The 19,407-nt window shown below is 43.5% G+C and overlaps 1 protein-coding gene across 1 annotated transcript in view; it reads right to left on the bottom strand.

Moving 5' to 3' along the window:
• Positions 1–15: 15 nt before the first annotated feature.
• GLG1 (golgi glycoprotein 1) overlaps positions 16–19,407 on the bottom strand; it is an 85,816-nt gene continuing 66,424 nt past the window's right edge. Inside the window, exons 12-26 of the mRNA XM_054840980.1 lie at positions 18,132–18,269; positions 16,159–16,245; positions 15,193–15,255; positions 14,518–14,631; positions 14,015–14,103; positions 13,025–13,142; positions 11,939–12,031; positions 11,239–11,376; positions 10,107–10,230; positions 9,608–9,750; positions 9,269–9,370; positions 8,476–8,583; positions 7,721–7,841; positions 5,713–5,819; positions 16–5,239 (exon numbers count right to left, since the gene is read on the bottom strand). Coding sequence (XP_054696955.1) covers positions 5,072–5,239; positions 5,713–5,819; positions 7,721–7,841; positions 8,476–8,583; positions 9,269–9,370; positions 9,608–9,750; positions 10,107–10,230; positions 11,239–11,376; positions 11,939–12,031; positions 13,025–13,142; positions 14,015–14,103; positions 14,518–14,631; positions 15,193–15,255; positions 16,159–16,245; positions 18,132–18,269 — 1,713 coding nt within the window. The 3' untranslated portion in view covers positions 16–5,071. The remainder of the gene's footprint in view (positions 5,240–5,712; positions 5,820–7,720; positions 7,842–8,475; positions 8,584–9,268; positions 9,371–9,607; positions 9,751–10,106; positions 10,231–11,238; positions 11,377–11,938; positions 12,032–13,024; positions 13,143–14,014; positions 14,104–14,517; positions 14,632–15,192; positions 15,256–16,158; positions 16,246–18,131; positions 18,270–19,407) is intronic.

Raw genomic sequence — 19,407 nt, 5'->3', positions numbered from 1 at the left:
ATAAACTACAACAAGTAAAAACCTGCAGACTCTTTTTATTAAATTCTCCCATTTCATCTGTACAGAAAAAAATGCACATTATTATGTTCAGAATCTCAGTAACATCTCAAAATTACACAGCATGGACATGTAAAAAAAAAACAACAAAAAAACCCAAACCGGCCAGGATTTATACACAGAAAGGTCAAACAATTTACAAAAAAAGTCTTGTTAATGTCACATTTAAAAATAATAATAAAAAAGAGACTAAGTTCAAACAGCTTCTGCTGTACAATCGGAACCCGCTGGGTCTGTTTTGCACACTGTGGGGGGAGGCCTGCAGCGCCATCCCAGGGGGGCTGGGGTTCCCCGACACACCCCCCCCCCCCAAAACCCGGCTCTGGTTTCTCTGGTACGCGCTGTCCACCCCGACACAAACACCAGTCACAGCTTCTGACCACCTCCATCCGGCACGAGTGTCTACGGGCAAAAGTCACACCTTCCCTTTTTTCCCCTAGGCGAGAGCTACGCAAATATTTCTGCTCGGGGGGGGGGCAGCGGGGTGGGATTTTGGGGTGCAGCCATCCCAGGAAGGGATCTTCTGCTTTCGGTCAGCTATGGAATGAAATTTGGGCGCTGTGGAAGGAGAAAACGGCAATCTGCCTTTGGCCAGTAAGTGGCAATGTGTTATTACTCCTCCCTGTCGCACACAGGAACCCGATGGAGCGGGTACGATGCAGAATTCCACTGGTTCGGGACAGAAACAGCAGAACCAGCTGAATTCTCGCCTGTTTGCCTGTGATTTGGGTTGCCTCTAACCTCGACTCAGGCTTGGCTGCCAAGCAGGGAGACTGCACAAAAGATCAGTACCTGGGAGCTGCCCTGAAGATTTGGAACCCCATAAACTAAAAGTGTACTTTCATACAAACCGCCCCTACAGCTGTTTGTGTCCACAGAGCTCTATTTTAAATAGGGACAGAAGTGCTAGATGAAATGTTCCGGTTTCATACCACACTCACGCACTCACACACACCTCAAAACTACCTTTTTTTTTTTAAAAACAAAACCGATAAAGTAAAAAAAAAAAAAGTACTACAATCCTCTTTCAACTAAATAATAAAGTTGTGTTTTAACAGAAGTCGCCATCCAACTTGAACAGAATTCCTCTACGTTATCGGATTCAAGTGATCCCTCCGGCTTACCACATTTCCTCCCTCCGTGCCCACCCACAGTTAGTTTCCGTACTTCCTAGAGACATTCACTCCTCTCCGTCATTTTTCGTACAATGCGCTTACTGTGGATTCTTTCAGAACAAGATTCATTATATTCACATGGATTTAAGCGTCAGATTCTGGGTAAAATGCTTAAAATTTTGTTACAGAATTATTTGATCATCATTAGGGCTTTCCCAGCCCTTTTCAGTGACGCAGACATACGGGTACTCGCTGGACAGTACTCAAAGTGCCAGGAATTTCGTTCCTACTCACAAGTTACTCCAGCAGCCTGCACGACAGAGGCGAGGCAGGAGAATCCCAAGTTGAAATTCAGCAAAAAGGACCTGACTAAGCCCACTAGGTAAACAATAAATAAGCTTATTAAGGTCAGCAAGAATGAACAAATGCTAACGGGCTAGCAGGAGTGAAGTAACAAGGTGCACATCACGCACGGTCCCCCTCAGCCATGTCATCTAAACGCGTGCCTTCGTTTAGGAAACGGCTCATTAACCCTTGCAGCAGCAGGAGGGAAACTGAGAGCTGCGTGCCTTGCACATCCCAGGCATCCATCCCTTCCATAAATCCCCAGGAGCATCAGCATCTCCAGGTCTAGAATAAAGCTCTCCAAGAGAAGGGGAATAAAAAAAACCCCCCACCCCCTGAATTGCGTTCTTCTCTACCAAGAGGCAAGGGTCATGAAGAAGGGGTACCCCAGGTTTTGCCACACCAACACTCTTCTCTCAACTGATCGCAGCTATTTGTAGTGCAAGCGATTAGATCGGAGAAGTTAAAAAGGCTTCCTCAAGCTCAAGGCAACAGCAGTGTTTCTTACAACCAATTGTTTCTTTCCCTGCAATGGAAAATGGTTACCTGCAGGCAAGGGGTTGTGTTGGCAACAGCACAAGCAGGTTATTTTTGGAAGAGTACTTGTGTGGGCTTCTGTGCTTTTGAGACCTCTAGATATTTAGGTATATGTGAAAAGGAGGAGGATGTTTCAAGACTAGTCACGAAAAAAGCAAATTTGGGCATCAGCAGTGGCAGGAGGCCCCATTTTAAAACGTGAAGAGATAACGATGCTCAATGACAAAATGGTCTGGACCCTTTAAAGGTGCATCTGTGGCATCGTAAGGGAATTTATTTAGTATCCTACCTTTGCTTCAGAGGGCCCCCGGACACACACCTGTAACACCATCCCAGAGCACTCGCAATGACACCCAATTCCCAGGTGAGCCTGCTGACACAGCCACAAACACCACCAGCTACAGACTGACGCCACCGTAGACCACAGACTCCTAACGTGGCGCTCCAGGCACCCTTACCGCACAGCCTACTCCAAATTAAAAAGCAAAAAAAACCAACCCAAAACCCAAACCCAGAAAGCCTTATCTCTGAAAGTAAAGAACGTCACCTTCAGAGCTCAACAGGGTTTACATTCAGAACTATGGCTACAAACCTACAATTTTCACTGCAATGTCTTTTGGAATTTAGTGGAAGATGCTATTTCTAGACAATAAACCATCTAATTAGGCTTTTCAAGCTAATCAGGTTACAAAACGCCTTTTTAAAAAGTCACAACAGTTTAAAAAAAGCCCTCCAATAGCAATTTAATTATGCCTGATAGACATTTCGAGAAGTGAGACTCGTGCCAAACAAGCGAGGCTGGACAAAGATCCCAATTCCCTCGCCGGCAGCTCTGCGAACACACCCATCTCTACAGCAGTAATTTCAGCCCTCAGCCAAGTGAAACAATCTACGCTTACAATTGCCAAACTAACACTTGCGGTGTAATACACCTGTGCTACCTCAAGAGATGCCATCAACCGTTCCCTCTTCTGCTCCACTTCACATTGACAGACGGCCAGTTAAGCTCCGTTAGCATCAGGGAAGAGGGGCGAGAGAAAGAATTCAGGCTTAATTTCTGTACTACAATCTTACCATGCACTAATTCTCCACTGAACCTTGCTCAGACATTCTCTACTGCTTGCCTCGTGTTCATAATACTTCGATATAAAACCAGAAGAGATTGTGAAAGACTCACTAGCATAGTAAGTCTAAAACCGTATCGCTAATAGTTTGCTGTCCATCCTCAGAGTGGGATGAAGGTACGTTTGCAAAAAGCTTCGGTTGCAGCAAAAGCTCACAGTATTTTGTATACGCCATTCTGTACACGCAGCATCATCAGAATCAGCTGGTCCACATTCCAAAGTGCTTCAAAACCACCTCCACTGTTCTTCTAGAGAAGAATGCAGAGAACCGCAAGTGTCAGGTCTTACCTAGCAGTGCACTAAGTGGGAAACTAAAGTTCTGGTTCAAGCGTCAGCCTAAGTTGGACAGTTTCAGGCACATGATTTTTACTGTAGCACACGCAGGTGAGCACATCTAAAAAGCGAATAAAGTACATCCTACTGTACACATGGACTTGTGCAGCTACTTCTGCATTTCACCAACACACTCAACCTATCTCCTCGTGTTTGAGCCAAAGCACGTGGCTTACGACCTCCATGCCTCCCTGGACTTGAGGGGCAAAGATGATGGAAAGAAGAGGCCACAACTACTGGTGCGGATTTTCTAAAACACCTTCTTCAGGCTCTCAAGTATGAGTATCAGGTTCTGGAAGCGTAACTATATATAACGTAAGGGCGCGCATCGATGGTAACAATGTGAAAGCTCCTTCCCTTAAAGATCCAGATGTTCCATCATCCTTCCATCCACCCCTGCTTGGCCCTTCCAGACCAGCACCCGTGTCCTACATCCCAGAAAACACCAGTTGGTATCCGTATCAATTGTAGTTGTGGAAACGAAAAAAAACCACCCCACCATTTAAACCATTAAGACCCAGGCAGGCCAGTTACAAACCACTGCACTAGCCCGCAAGTAACCCTTTACAGATAGAGCACGTTGAGTGTTCAGTCGCTTTCTGCATCTCTGACAAAGCACCGTATTTGCCAGTGCGTCGATACCGTCTGTAGATAATGAATTCAGAAGGGTAAAAGCTTAGCAGCAGCGAGGTAAAATAAAAGGAGTGTTAGAATTTTACTGCATCATCACTAATAAAAACCAGACCGAGTAACTGATCAGGGCACTCGATGCCCGCTGACAGCAGCACTGTAGGCTGACAGGCTCTACATGCCTTGCGTCTACACCGTGTCTTTCATCTACTGAAATACAAGTTGTACAGCTCACATGAGTATTTGATCCTGGTCAGTATTTTATTCTATCTTGCGAGTGGCAGAGGAAGAAAGGGAGGACATCTTTTCAGCCAAAAAAATCCACAGTAACAAAAGCAGGATATTCACTAGAAGACGACACCAGTGACTGGTGTCCTTAGGTTGTGTCCAAGACTATGCTCTGAAGATGCTTTACATAAGATGAGCAAGATGTCCAAAACAAGGCCAACTGTGGTGTAAGATGCAATTTACCCTTTAATTTCCTGCCTCGATTTCACCCAGCCACAGAGGATGACTAGATTTCAGTATGAACCATTACCTAAATCATATAGTCGGTATGCAGATATATGTCTTTCTTTAAAAATTTACTTAAAAACTGCTTGAGCTGCAGGTCGTATCAGTCTGATTTGGAGTGAAGGCAGTTCCAACAGTACAATAGAGACTTGTCTACAGGCAGGTAAACGAGAGTCTGCTAACAAAGGGGTAACGAAAGCTGCTGGCTGGGCTGCCAATGTTGCACACAAACTTTCATAGGATGAAGATGCTGTGGATGAGATCCAGGATGGGAAAACTGAGCCAACACCTGCTGCTGTTCTAATTTTTTTTTTTTTTTTATTCTCCTCTCACAAGAGGGCATGGGTAGACTATACAGAGGAGGGCTGTACAAAACTGGGCACTAGGCAGGCATTTCTTCAGCAGGCAATCCAGGCTCTACCTGTCCTTGAGCTCTCTTGTCACCCGCTTGGTGATGCGTCCACACATCAGGCCGATGAGGAAGAGTACACAGATGCCGACCGTGATCACAGACAGTATGTAATTCTTGGACGGAGAGGTCATAACTTGCATGGCAAGGTCAGAAAAGCCTTCCGCTGGGGCAACCTAGAGGTGACAAGGGAATAAATGAGCCAAGCCGCACTTTCCATGCGACCCTCAGCCTCGGCATTTATCAGGTTTAGTCTCTCGTACTGCTGTAATAGTCAGGCTTGGCTCGAACCACAAACAAGCAAGCCTGCAGTGATTCATCTGAAGGAAGAACTTCTCAGGCAACAGAGTTATAACAGCAGCTCTGCTGACCTTGCTTCATTGCCCCAGACCACCTCTAGAGGTGCAAGCCCTGCATGCACAAAAGACTATTTAATTCTGCACCGTTGAGGATGCATCCCAGACACTCAGAGAATAAGACATACAAGTTCAAAATAGAGAGACTCGATCTCAATTTTTCTGGACCAAACTCAAAATGGTAAACAAGAGTTTCACTGCAGTTGAAGTTTTTCATAAATAGCTTGCAATGGAAAGATCCAATGCAAAAAAAAAAAAAGGAAGCAGTTTACTGAAACCCTTTACATATTCACCTTTGCAGCATAGCTCCACATTTCAATCCGATCATTAAGGCGTTTCTTGCATTCGGGCTGCAACCTCACACGCTTATCTTCCAGAGCTTCCATTAAGCACGACATTTCTGTAATGTGCAGAAGATGGTGTTACAAAATAGAAACAGCAGCTTTAACAACATGCCCCGGAAGGGCTGCTGGAAAGGGACACTTCAGTTCTACTAAAGGCGGATGGTTGCAGAGCTTTCTAAACAGACCAGCCAGCCTGACAGACTGCATATGAAGCCCTGTTGTACCCTTAAAGCTAGCTATTTCTCTAAGATCATGATTAATCTTGCATTTTGAGGCACAAGGAATTCTGTCTTCTAACAAGACATTACAGCATGTATCCAAGGTGTAATTCATGTGATTTTATAAAGTCTTATAAGCTTGCACCTTCAGCGAGCTGTACTCTAAATTCCGTGACACTACCCTTTAGAGAGAGCGGAGATCAAATTCAGCTCAGGAAAAAACACAGTGTATCTCCTTAGGCTTGTTAGGAGTTTCTCTGGATCAACAAAATGTTTTTGAGAGGTGTAACTTCCTGAGTTTTCACACAGTCCTGTGCAAAGGAAATGGGATCACAATGTTCTGGGTGCCTACGGTGTGCCTCAGCTAATTCATAAGCTCTTTTATATGCTCATATGAGACACTGACATAAAATTTTGTATTTTATACTTATACTGCCTTACTTGAATAATCCCTAATTGGATGCTTTCTGCTTTGCAATCAAGAGTTATTTTGTTCATAGCAAACAGGCTGTAAACTTTAAACTAACTCCAGACTTTTTAAACGCAATCGTCAGTTCAAACGCTCAGAGGCAGATCCCTCTCTGAGCTACAGACTCTGCATACCCTCAGTGCAAACGCGTGAGAACACACATCAAAAGAATTACGACAAAACAGGAATAAATAAAGGATATCCAAAATTTCAGAAAGGCATTCAGTAACCAGCATGAAAGGTAACTACCAGGAAAATACTTGGCTGCTATTTTTAATGCCAGATAAACTCAGAAGGATGGGAAAGTTCAGAACTTTCCCCCCTCCCACTAGCTTTCCTTAAGCAGCCATACATACTACCCAGCTGGCTAACGTAACAGCAGCAGCAAAGTGCAAGAGCTTGACCTCAAACAGGAAAAGCATGGGTTAGGAGACACTTAAATAAATGATGTTTCAAGTGGTCTGAACCTGATGAAATCGGTCTTAGGGGACCTGGAACAGCTGATGGAAGTCTCAAAGCCTGTAGCAGCTATTTGGACTTAGAAAATGTAGTATCATCTACCCTCTGTAATATTGGAAAAGAAACCCCGGGTATATTTAAGCAGAGAAGAAAAAAGAGGATCAAAGGACTTCAGTTTAATTTTGTCTGTCAAAAATACTGAAACAAAGAAGCCAACCATGGACAAAGACCAACGAACAAAAAGGACCAAGGGGATTAGCTAAGAATGAATCTTGTGAAACCAAATTGATTTGCTTCTGTAAAAGAAGCAGCTTACTTCCTAGGAAGCTTTTGATGCAGTCTGATATAACACCATCATAAGTCAGCTCAGGAGCTGTATCCTGTGTGAAGCTGATACAGGGTGGGAGATAAGCCTCACTGAAATGTGAGTCCGTATATTTCAGTCCATGTGTATTAAGAGCCCGTTTTCAACAGGATTTAGCCAAGGAGGGATTTTACAGAAGGGTTATGGATCTGGCATCACACGCTCTTGTCAGTAATCATATGAACGACGGAATAGGAAATATACTCATTAAATTTGCAGATAAGGCTGCAAGGATATCAGGATTGAAGAACTGGTCCCACCTTGGACACAAGGAAGGGCTTCTTGATAGCCATCTTCTAGTGGCACCTACCACCTCTGCAGCTATTCCCCTTCGTTACCCACAAAGGGCTGGTGGAAAGATCTGGTACTTAAGACGAGCTGCATTCTCTTACTAGCATTAAGGCCCTCAGGACTGAGAGGTTATACGAGTAAAGCACGAGTACTTACGGCGTCCTCTTCCTGGTGGAATGGCAGCACAGTGGTGTTTGATGTCCAGGGCACAGGCTGTGTGGAGCACTGGATCAACAAATATATCTGCTTTGCTTTCTTTCAGCATGTTGAGCACTTCCTGAGGAGGGGAGAATTACAAGTACATCTCAGAACAAGGAGAGAGAACAAACCTCATGCTGCTCAATGTTTCTGAAAGGGGCATCATCTTTTAAATCCAGGATCATGAGAAAAAACACCACTGTCCCTGGATGAGGCTATGAATGCTGGTTTAGGCTGGATTAGATGTCCTGGTTTAAGGGTTATCATAGTTACGGTCATTAAAATACCCATATTAATCTAAAATACAAAGTCAATATGCCAGGGTTACTTCAGTTAGAACTGAAATAAGGTGCTGTAGCCCCAAGGCAACTCATACAGCCCTCGATCACAGCCAGTGCCTAGGCCATAGCCAGCACTCAGGAAGCCTGCAACGGAGACAGTAACAGAAAACAGATTAGTAACAAGAAACTTTGGCAACCATAATCAAGAAAGGATTGAAGCCTGGAATTGCAAAGGATGCAGTCAGCACAATTTTCACTGGCAAATTGAAATTGAATTGAATCGCTGCAGGCCAGAACTGAGATGTATAAGGAAATTTGCAGAGCTCTGGCTTCATACTAGCTAGAGCATGGCCTGGGCTGTGATCTGGAAAAATGACTGGTTTCTGCAGGGACGGAATGCCTTTTAGAGCACATTCAATTTATTTCCTTTACCTTCTTGCACATTTCAGTTTTTATTTTCAGCAGATTCACTTTCAGACATTCTTCCACCTGCCCAGTCTGCTCCTGAGCTGCTGCTTCTTCCGCACACAAGCTGGAAATCTATTTTGAAAAAGGTATTTTAACATAAGTAGCTCACAACAATTATTCTGGCTTTTAGCACATTTGTATCTCAGTACATTAGTTCATCACAGGGTGCAGCTAGAGAACACAAGATGAGATACTTTACCCCCCACCCCAGAATCCCCAGAGCCAAACGCAGCCTGGCTCATGCAATATGCATACCCTTTGAGACCCAACAGCAAGAAGTCAATATTGCCGTACTGAGAGGAAAGCAGGGAGGAAAACAGCATTGAAGTGATATTAAGATATGAAATAAGCAATATTTGAGACATGGCTGATTTGGCTATCAAAAAAGTGAAAGCTCAAAATCTGAATGTATTCCAGTTAAGGGTGACAAGACAGAGAACTAGCAAAGGTTTGGGTTTTTTGTTTTGTTTTTTTTAATTATTTTTTTTAACAAGAGGAAAGTATTTTTCCATAGTCACACATACTGATGAGATCCCAGATGAAAAAAAATTAACTTTATATTAGCACTGCACAGGAAACTGCAATTCTTGCACACTAGACAGAAATTACAAGGAGAGAACCTGACTAGCTAGAAGCAGTTCAAAGAAGGATTTTGTTCATTTTAATTATCAGGATAGTTCACATTTTAAGAAACAAAATCTGTTTCGCGAAGGGAGTTTTCATAGTGAAAAAGTAGCTGCTGAGCTACTTCTCCTACCTCTTCAGAGCAGTGCATCTGAAGTTGGGGATCCAGCCGATAATCAAGAGCCGATTCCTGGATTATCACTCGAATTTGGTCCTCGCAGTCTGGAGAGAGACGCTATTAAGCGGAGAAAGTCATTAACCCACTCAATGACCTTTATTTTCATAAATCAATCACCTTGCATTTTAACCTGTGTATTCTGTAACACTTGCATAGGAGTGTAAAAACTCATTTATGTACAGCCTGTTACGTACATCGAACATGCCACAAGCCCAAGTTTGATTTGTTATTCAACGTCCATCGCTCAGCACAACCCGGCACAGTTTCCTGTTTGCACGCACCAGCTCTACTCACCTGGTCTGCGTATTTCAGCTTCAGGCATGAGATGACTTGTCCTTCCAACTCTGTATCATCCTTGGCCCTATTCAGGATATTTTGGCAGAATTTCGGTATGTCTGCTTTGCATGCCTTCCTGAGCACTGGATTTAACCGGTAATCTAACCGGGAAAGATGACAGAATTTCATTAGAGTACATATCTCTTCTGATTACAGAACATAACACTCCAAAATAGATTTGATAAAAATTTCCTGGATGATGATGTACCACCAATGAATTTAATTTTGGGGAAAAATAGTATTTTTTCAAAACAGAATTTTAACTTGTGAGTTAAGAGCTTCAGGAATAAAGCAGATCCAATAATGCATGCTGACCCTCAAGAACTTGACCGAATAAAGTCAATGTGTCCACAGACAGTCAGGAAGGAGAATAAAACAAAGCGAATATACTTCCGGCCATGCAGATCACTCAGTAGCTCAGGCAGGCAAGTTAAGGTTTTTTCCCAGAAGAGGATACCTGTGTTCTGTGTAATCTGGCGCTTGGTAATCATTTGCTTGCATTTAGGATCCATCACTTCACTGTTCTTGTTTTGTTTCAAACACTGCAACATGTTTTTTGAGTCTGCCTCTGGACAAAACCGCTACCAAAAAAAACCCCAACCCCAAAAAAACAAGTTTCATCACTAAGCACTTGGAAAAAAAAAAAACCCAAACAACTACATTCACAGAAGAGAATAACCACCTGCCCAACCCAGAGGTATACAGTCACATCTCCTATTAAAAAGGACAGTGTTATTCCCTAAATTGACTATGGGCTTGAATATCTCTGCTTATGGACTGAGCACTAAGCTGTACAGTCTTGACTGGCTTCTAGACACCAGTTTCTGTCAGCAGCAGCAAAAGCAATTTGCTTTTATTTTCTATTCTTAAGTTACAGCACACTTTGCAAGAAATACCCACCAAATTAGGTCTCATACCCAACTACTTCCACTCCCCTTTATTTTAGAAACTAAAAAGGGAATCTTTTAAGTCTATACGCATACCGCATAAATGCTGGCCGGATAAAGGGGCAGGCAAAGGCTTCAGTAGTAACACCCCGGACAAAGTAAGACCATACAGAATGAGAAGCAGAGAAGAGCTTGCTGATACTAATTTGCCCATTCCCGCTCTGAATTAGATAGTCAACAGTGAACCAGCTTACCCAAAATTCAGACCTATTTCTTTTGTTAGAAACTAATTCTGTGGGTGTAAGATAAGGCTGTTGCATCTTCTAATCCTCACCATTTTGCTGGGATTGTGGGGTGGGGTTTTTTATTATTATTTTTGGTTTTTTTAAAGCATGAGGCTGTACTGGAGAGCAATACATTCCCAAGATGTTCTGCTTCAGCCACAATACGGAGTCAGGGTACTGCATACACGCCACACATTAGTGTTTCAGGGGTTGTAATTCTGGCTACTGTGCAAAAGCGTCTTTATTAACATTCACTGCTGCTTTCCACATGGTACTACTTTAAGCCAGCATTTCTAATTTTTAAGTTTTGCATAATTCTGAAACACAGCAGTCTTGTAACAAGCCTTTATGGGAAGCTCAAACCAACAGAGCCTCTAATATCCCTACCTCACCTCTTAAATCAGCACATTTCCATTACCTTGATCATCTGCTTGCAGACTCTCATGAGTGTGTAGTCCAGCTCTGGATCCATCATCTCTGTCTCCTGCAGTTTAAACACCTTCTGGTGGCACCGCGTACTCAACTGCTTCTTGACTTCTTTCAGGCATTCAATAATCTACAACACAGTATTACAACCATGACAGACAAATTGTTGATATGATTCTGTCATTTGCTGCTCAAAACACAGAGCTATGCGTTCCCCTAACGGCTATCTTCACCTGATTTGTGCACTAAAGTTTCCAATGCCTAGATTTTATCAAAAGTCATTACTGATACTTATTTCCAGGACTTGCTTTAAGCTCATGTTTTCTCACAAAGATTTAATGAAATGAGGAGGGTCGCCTAGACTTACTCCAAAACCCCAAACCTCATCTTGCAGACATTATGCCTAAGAAAACTTTAGCAACATTTGCAAGTAAACAGCTGCTAATAGCTTAAAACTAGCATTAACTGAAGAATGAAGTGCTCACAGCATTTCATTCACTTGGTATTAATACTTGTGAAGCAGTGGGGAAAAAAAAAAACCAAAACAAAACCATTCCAAAATACTCCCAAAAGATTTCAGTGATATCAAAATGAAAATCTAAAGCTGCACTCAAAAGGGCAAAATTGTTCTTCAAGAGTCTTCTGAAATGAAAGTACAAATGAAATTGTAAATTATTAATAAAATCCATTACCTGAGCATTGCCATAGGGCACGTTTTGGCAGTAATTCTTGATGTCGTTTTTACAAGCCTCATACAGTTCTGGTTCAAGTCTGATATCCTCGGTCTGCAGGATAAATTACAATATCAACTTTTAAGTAGGACTGTAAAGACTACTTTACTTTGTTAGTCTACTAACTAGAGCCCTCGACTCACAAAAAGCAAACAACTCTCGCAACAGGCAGGTTGGTTTCTTTCAATTTAGGGGTCTCGGGTGTGAGAAGTAGTGTTAGTGGAAAATCAACTTTGTAAATCCACGCTGTGGATCAGCTGGCATTTTACACTGAAGAAAGGGTTTAAACTGAATTTTAGAGCTGGCAAGGTGCTTCCACTACTCCTCCTAAAAGGGCATCAACACAAATGTCCAAGACAACTAAAATCTTTTCATGTGAAAGCCAAAGGATAGCCACTCAACTATTGGGTGATCTGCAGGATGTGAATGAAGTTTCCTGGGTTTAGTGATGCCCAGCATTTGAATTCTTCCATACAAAGGCAAGAGTGCTGCCTTTTCTGATACGGGCCTACTTCAGGTGAAGCTTTAACACTCAAGCAGTATCTACTGGACAAAGACTTAAAGAGTTTATTGCTGCGAACACTGCAGCAGGAATCCGAGAGGCAGCCTTGCCTACCAGAACAAATACTACTCCTATTTATCCACTGAGCAACTTGGAGCAGCTGGAGTTGAGTTGCTTCATCTGTGCTTGTTTCCTCAGTCTGTAAAATGAAGCTTTTATTCTCTCCTAGAGGACTTTAAAGACATCAGCATGTGTAGCACGTTGCTATCTAACACTAAACATAATCACTTCTAGCTGAAATTCCAGTGACCATTTAGCTTGCCTTTAGCCTTCTTGAGACTATATTTAAGGCATTAAAATAGACAATCATTACTTTCACCGTGAAGGGCAAATGAGTCTTATGTTGCAAGAAGAGTGGAAAAAATAAGTTAGATCTATCTTACAAGCGAGCTTCCTTTTTCTTCCATGGTGGACAAACCAGGAAGCTTTAACTGAAGGACCTCACTAGAAGAGCGGGCAGAATAAAGAGTTTCATGCATGTTTACCATCTCTAGCTCCTCAACACGCAGCTGTTTGCGGCACTTCAGAGAGACCCTGTGCTCCTTGGCATCCTGCAAAGTATCATTGCGCACAGTTGTGCTCAGACAGATCACCACATCCACCCTGCAGAAAAGAAAACAGCTTTTTACTCATACCCTTCACTTAGACCAGCCAAGATTGAAGTTGGATCACCGCATCTGAGAATCCAAACACAGCATAAAGTCCTCGTGCATCTGTGCTTACTTCTAGCCTGGGAACAGAGCTCTATGTAGAGTAACTGGATCACAATTAAAGCCTAAATCTGATGATATCTAATTGGAGTCTGGATCAGCAGACAGGAAGATACTCAAAATCCCACCACAGCCCGGCCCAGCAATACCTCTGCTCTTAAGTCATGCGAGCACTTTAGAAAAGCTTTACTGAATCTCAGAAACAGAGGAAGGTGGAATACCTACGTGGCATTGCAAGCAACCTTTTGGCACTACGGGAAGGGCATTTATATCATAAAATGCAAATAGTCCAGCTATCCACGAACAGGATTGACATTGCGTGTAATTTAGCCTTACGTTATTGCAGTAGGCCATTAAAAAAAACCCTGCTACTGAAATGAATAAACCAGCTATAACAAGTGGGATATTTTCCCTTCCCAGATCAGCAACTGGAACAACAGTAGCCTGCATCTTAGAAGACAATGAATCTAGCAAGGATATAACACATCCTGGGACATGCAGTCTACTAATTGTAATCATCAGCTATTTTCAGAGCAAGAAAAATAAAGAGGACAGGTTTGTATGCAAGAGGAAAGCAGAAGTAATTTTCAAGAGGCAAGCAATGCCTCTACCTTAGGCATCTGCAGAATGCAGTCACTAAGGGAACACACACAAAAGAATCAGCCTTTAAAGGAAGTCCAGTGTTTGCTGTCCTATTGTGAAATATCATAAAAATATGTAATAAAGTTACAGGATCAGATTGCTGTTTGGTCAGGTGCTACGTACTTTTTTTTGATGTTGGGGCAAAGTTTCAGCACATCCTCCTTGCAAGCCATTTTAAACTTGTATGAGAACCTAAAATCCTTCATTTGAACCTGCAAGAGAGAAATGAGGAAAAACACAAAACAACTTTGGTCACCTGAAGGGAAAGAAAAAAAAAAAAGAAAAAAGAGAAGTACTGCCCAAAACAATATTTGTTGAATCATAAAATCAGCAAATGCTTTTGTCCACAACTTATTAATGGGGAAGCAGGGGGGGTGCTGCACTGCTGAAGAAGCTGGGACCCTATCTACCATACACCAGGAAGGAAGGAGGGCCAGAAATCATCTCCAGAAGCAACTATTTGTGACCAGGCATGCAAGTACAATTGCCTGAATTCACAAGAACACTTTAAATACAGTGGGAAACCAATCTCAAAGAAGGAGGGGTTTTATAATTAGCTAATTCCTGTCAACACCCTCAATGAACAGAACAGGCTTCCATCGACAGCGGAAAAAAGCACTGCTTACCAGCTGGAAATGAGTAACTCCGATTGCACATTTCTCATTCATTTCCTTCTGGTGTTTGTTCTGTATTAGACACTCCATCAGGTCCCCAGAATCAATCTGGTTATCTGCAACCTCCTGAAGAAGAGATAAAAGGCTTAAAAATTAACTACTCTTACAAGACAAGATTTTTATGCTGCTTTAGCACTCTGTGACCAGGAAATAATGGAACTTACAGTGCCACACTCTATTGTGAGAGCTTACACTCCCCATTAACTGACCACCCAAAGAGTTGTATCACACAAATATTTACAGATACAGTTCTGAAAAGAGTCATCTTGGGCACGTGTACACTTCAGACTCAGGAGAACACAATGCAGAGACTTAGTGCCTACATTAAGTACTAAAGCTAGCTGCTGCCTTCATTGCTATTTAACTACTCAATCCTAGAGCAATGTAAGAAGTTATTTCAGCAATGCTGAGCAGCTGCACAGAGTGGAGCGGCTAGACACACTGCTTGTGGGCAAGGGGAAAGGAAAAAAGTTGAGTTTTTAAGCCACTGTAAAGAGCAATTTTGCCAATTACAGGGCAATTTTCATCTTTAAATCCCTAGCTTTTGTGCCTGGGCTCTGACAACAGCAGAAGTACTAGATGGAACTAAGAATTCTTGTTTCAGAGTGGTTATTACAGAGTACTCACATGGCAGAACGTCTGGATAATGGGCTCACACGCCCTCATCAGCAAAGCTTCAATTTGAATGTCCTGCAAAAAGCATGCGATATTTCATTTTCATAGTGAACAGACAAGAAAAAAAGGCTCTGAAAAATAACCGTGATAAGTTTAAACTCAACCCAATTTACAGGGTTCTGAAAGATGCAATCCAGATAGCTTTGCCCTTCAGCTCTGGAAATCCTAGGGTTCGCTCTTGCCAGAAATGCGACAAATGCAAGACAAGCCTTCCAGCTAAAGGGAAGAGTATGGTCTCCACACAAACTCCTTGCTTGGATATTTCAGCCAAACTTTTGCAAACTGGATGCTACAGCACTAGAAATCACCTTACATCTACACAGGAGTTAAAGATTAATGACAGTTCTGAGCAAACCATTTTGTAACCACTGGAAGGAAGCCTTCCCTAGGGCATAATGTAAATTTTAAGAGCTACAGGAACAGTTTGGGGCAAGACAGTCAAATATACAGCTTCGTAAAATAAGTAAAGCTGCTGGCCTCACTGAAAACTTCAAATGATGCACCTGGCAGTTATTTCTTGCAAAATTTTTGGGACAGGGGGAGAGAAGTTGCAATATGGTACTCAAAACTACTTGCAAGTAAGACCAAAAAATTAAGTCCCGTGACATATCTTGACTTGTACTAAAGGTAACTGGGTTATCTGTGCAAGAAATCTTAGCTTTGGCACCACAACCAATTTTAAGCAGGAAAAATGTCATCATCAGCCTGAAATCCTGAACTGTTGTTCATTTCTCTTCGTCAAGGACTCTCTCCACCAAAAAATTCCATTGTACGGGGTAAGAAGGATGGTCTCTGCCTGATACCAGAGGTGCATTTCTGCAGCTACTCTAACCTCGCTTTGTTTCATCACTATCAACATGACAGGCTTAGTTAGACATGCTCAACTATTCCCTTTATCCCAGGCTGAAAACCGCTCACCTCAGACTCCAGCTCAGTGAGGTTTCCCACTATGTCTCTGCAATCAGACACCAAGTCATCAAGATGGTCCTGAAGGCATTCCAGCTCCTACAAAATCAGGCATTTTAGTGTGCAACCCAAGAACCCAATTCAGAAATTTGGGCTTGAAAGATTGTAACACATGTGAAACTGCCCTCCTCCTTGTAAAGTCCTAAGTCTCGCTCAATTCCACTCCTCTACTGGCATTCCCAGAAGATATATACGCAGTAGTGACTGAGAACGCTGGTCTAGGACATAACTGCTTGTTCTCAAAAGCCACACGATGTGCTTTCACCTCTAGAATATCACATTTAGTTTGCCCTTCGCACAGCCTTAATGAGAGGCTGATTACCCAAACTACAGCCTACAATGGGCACTTCAAAAAGACAATGGTGTATGCTCTACTGCATGGGCTGTTGAATGGCTCCTCCCCTACAGCTCTGCTAGGGCACAGCAATTTAACATGAAAGTATTTGTTGAAACTTTGTGAAGTAACAGCAGATGTTAGTTCAGTTCTGTATAAACACAGGAAGCATGTCAGTATTTGCCAAATGGAAATAGGATAGAGTTTATGTGGGAAATGTCAAGCTTGTAATAGAATATTACAAATAAGAGTCAGGGTGGGGTGAGGTTGCTTCATTAAAGTCCTTCTTGTTAACTATCCCCTTCCCTCTTCTCATTCCACTACACATCTGAACCTACTGAAGCCAGGCAGCAGGCATAAAGCTTCTTCGTATCGCCTCCGTCTCTCAGTCTAGTGCAGATTATGTTTCAAACCGCACCCATTTTTAATATATTCTCAGCTATAAAGAGACAGCTAACAAAAAGATGCCTCTTCATCCCCCTTCTGCCCTTCTGTGTTGGGTTTGCGTGGCAAGGTTTTGGTAGCGGGGGGGGCTACAGGGGTGGCTTCTGTGAGAAGCTGCTAGAAGCTCCCCCTGTGTCTGACAGAGCCAATGCCAGCCGGCTCTAAGACGGGCCTGCCGCTGGCCAAGGCCAAGCCAATCAGCGCCTCTGTGATAACATAGTTAAGAAGTAGAAAAACACTTAGAGAGAGCTTTTGCAGCCGGAGAGAGGAGTGAGAAGATGTAAGAAACTCTGCAGACACCAAGGTCAGTGCAGATGGAGGGGGAGGAGGAGCTCCAGGCGCCGGAGCAGAGATCCCCCTGCAGCCCGTGGTGAAGGCCATGGTGAAGCAGGCTGTCCCCCTGCAGCCCATGGAGGAAGGATGAGGGGGTGTAGCGATTCCACCTGCAGCCCGTGGAGGACCCCACGCCGGAGCAGGTGGAGGCACCTGAAGGAGGCTGCGGCCCGTGGGAAGCCCACGCTGGAGCAAGTTCCAGGCCGGACCGGTGGACCCGTGAAGAGGGGAGCCCACGCCAGGGCAGGTTTGCTGGCAGGACTTGTGGCCCCGTGGGGGACCCCACGCTGGAGCAGTTTGCTCCTGAAGGTCTGCACCCCGTGAGAGGGACTCCATGCTGGAGCAGGGGAACGATGAGAGGAGTCCTCCCCCTGAGGATGAAGAAGCGGCAGAAACACCGTGAGATGAACTGACCGTAACCCCCACTCCCCGTCCCCCTGTGCCGCTGAGGGGGGGAAGGTTGAAGCCGGGAGTGAAGTTGAGCCCAGGAAGATGGGAGGGGTGGGGGGAAGTGTTTTTAAGAGTTGATTTTATTTTCTCATTCCTCTACTCTGTTTTGCCTAGTAATAAATTAGATGAATTCCCTCTCTAAGTTTGGTCTGTTTTGCTCGTGACGATAATTAGTGAGTGATCTCTCCCTGTCCTTATCTCGACCCACAAGCATTTCGTTATGCCTTTTCTCCCCTGTTTAGTGAATGAGGGGAGTGAGAGAGCAGCTCTGGCGGGCACCTGGCCCCCAGCCAGGCTCAACCCACCACACCTTCCTACCCCTCCAGCTTCGCAAACAAAGTAGCAGTGTTACTGTGCACAGTACCTGCCCTGTCTCTGTTTTTTCACTGCACCACTTCCCTAAGTCAATCATGCACTTGTCCTGGAGGGCTGGGTCCAGCTTCACATCCATGGCACGCTGGTGGAGGATTCTCTGGACCTCTGCTCTGCACTCTCGTGATAGCTGCAAAGAGGAGAAAGAGCATTTAGCGTATGGGGTCTCTAAATCCATACAACGCAAATAAGATGTTGTCAGGTAAGGTACGGAGACTGACCACAAATGCCACTGGCAATCCTGGAACGCACAGGAGAAGTCCTGCAATCCAGGCTCCAGAAGAGTTTGGAGCTCTGTCATTTAGCTTGGATGGAAGCTCCTTTCATTTCACTAACATAAACTTTATATTCATAAACCTTCACTTTGCCTTTGAAAGGAGATGTCAAAGCAGGTCCCTAGATTATCTGCTGCACTGGCACCTTCATTCAAAGCTACAGACTGTGTATGGAGAAGAAAGTCAAAATAGCTCATGCCCTCAATACCAAAAGGGAAGCCCAGAATGAGGCAATATAGTCCAGCTGGAATTTCTTCTCAGCAATCCCCACTGCAGCACATCAGAGCCAACATTTGCAAGACTGAGGAAGAACAACTTGTAGAAAATCAAGGGATACTGGTATGGTGCTCATCAGACCCAAAATGCACCGGTCGAAGCTTAAGACTTCATACATTTAAAATTCCGAACTGCTGGAAGTTACCTAGCATTTTGTGGACAGCACTGGGAAAAAGTACAGATCTAACGTCTGATGAGTTTGCTTTCCAATGCTAAATTTCAAAGTGACAGCTGCTCCCTTAGCCTACTTTCCACAAAAAAAACCCCAAAAACCAAAAAAAAAACCCCACAAACACAAACCAACCACCACCACACACCCCCACCACATTTAAAAGCGTTTTCTCTCTCTGATAGATTATTTGCAGGGTGGCTATTGATTTCTTTGGTCAGCACTAATATAAAATGGAATTAAAAAGTCTCAACTCAGCAGACTAAGAAACTGCATTTAAAAAATTATTCCTAAAAGAGAGATGCTTTCAATCAATACTTGACCTCTGCCACAAAAGACCTTTTAAATCAAAAGCTGTAGAAATGAATTTTTAAGCCAGGCCATCGTATAAACCCACCAACTCCTAGGGGCTGCGTACACTACAGTACCAAAAGAAACGGAACTGAGTACCCAGCCACCTTCAAGAGAGTGCCTTGATAAAGGCACGAGAGGGCAGCAAACTTGAGAAGAGTAGCTCTGAACCAAACAAATGTGGTTATGGTGGATCT

Source organism: Grus americana, chromosome 13 (assembly GCF_028858705.1).
Source record: "Grus americana isolate bGruAme1 chromosome 13, bGruAme1.mat, whole genome shotgun sequence".
NCBI classification, from domain to species: Eukaryota; Metazoa; Chordata; class Aves; order Gruiformes; family Gruidae; genus Grus; species Grus americana.
This window is presented reverse-complemented; position numbering and strand designations above follow the sequence as displayed.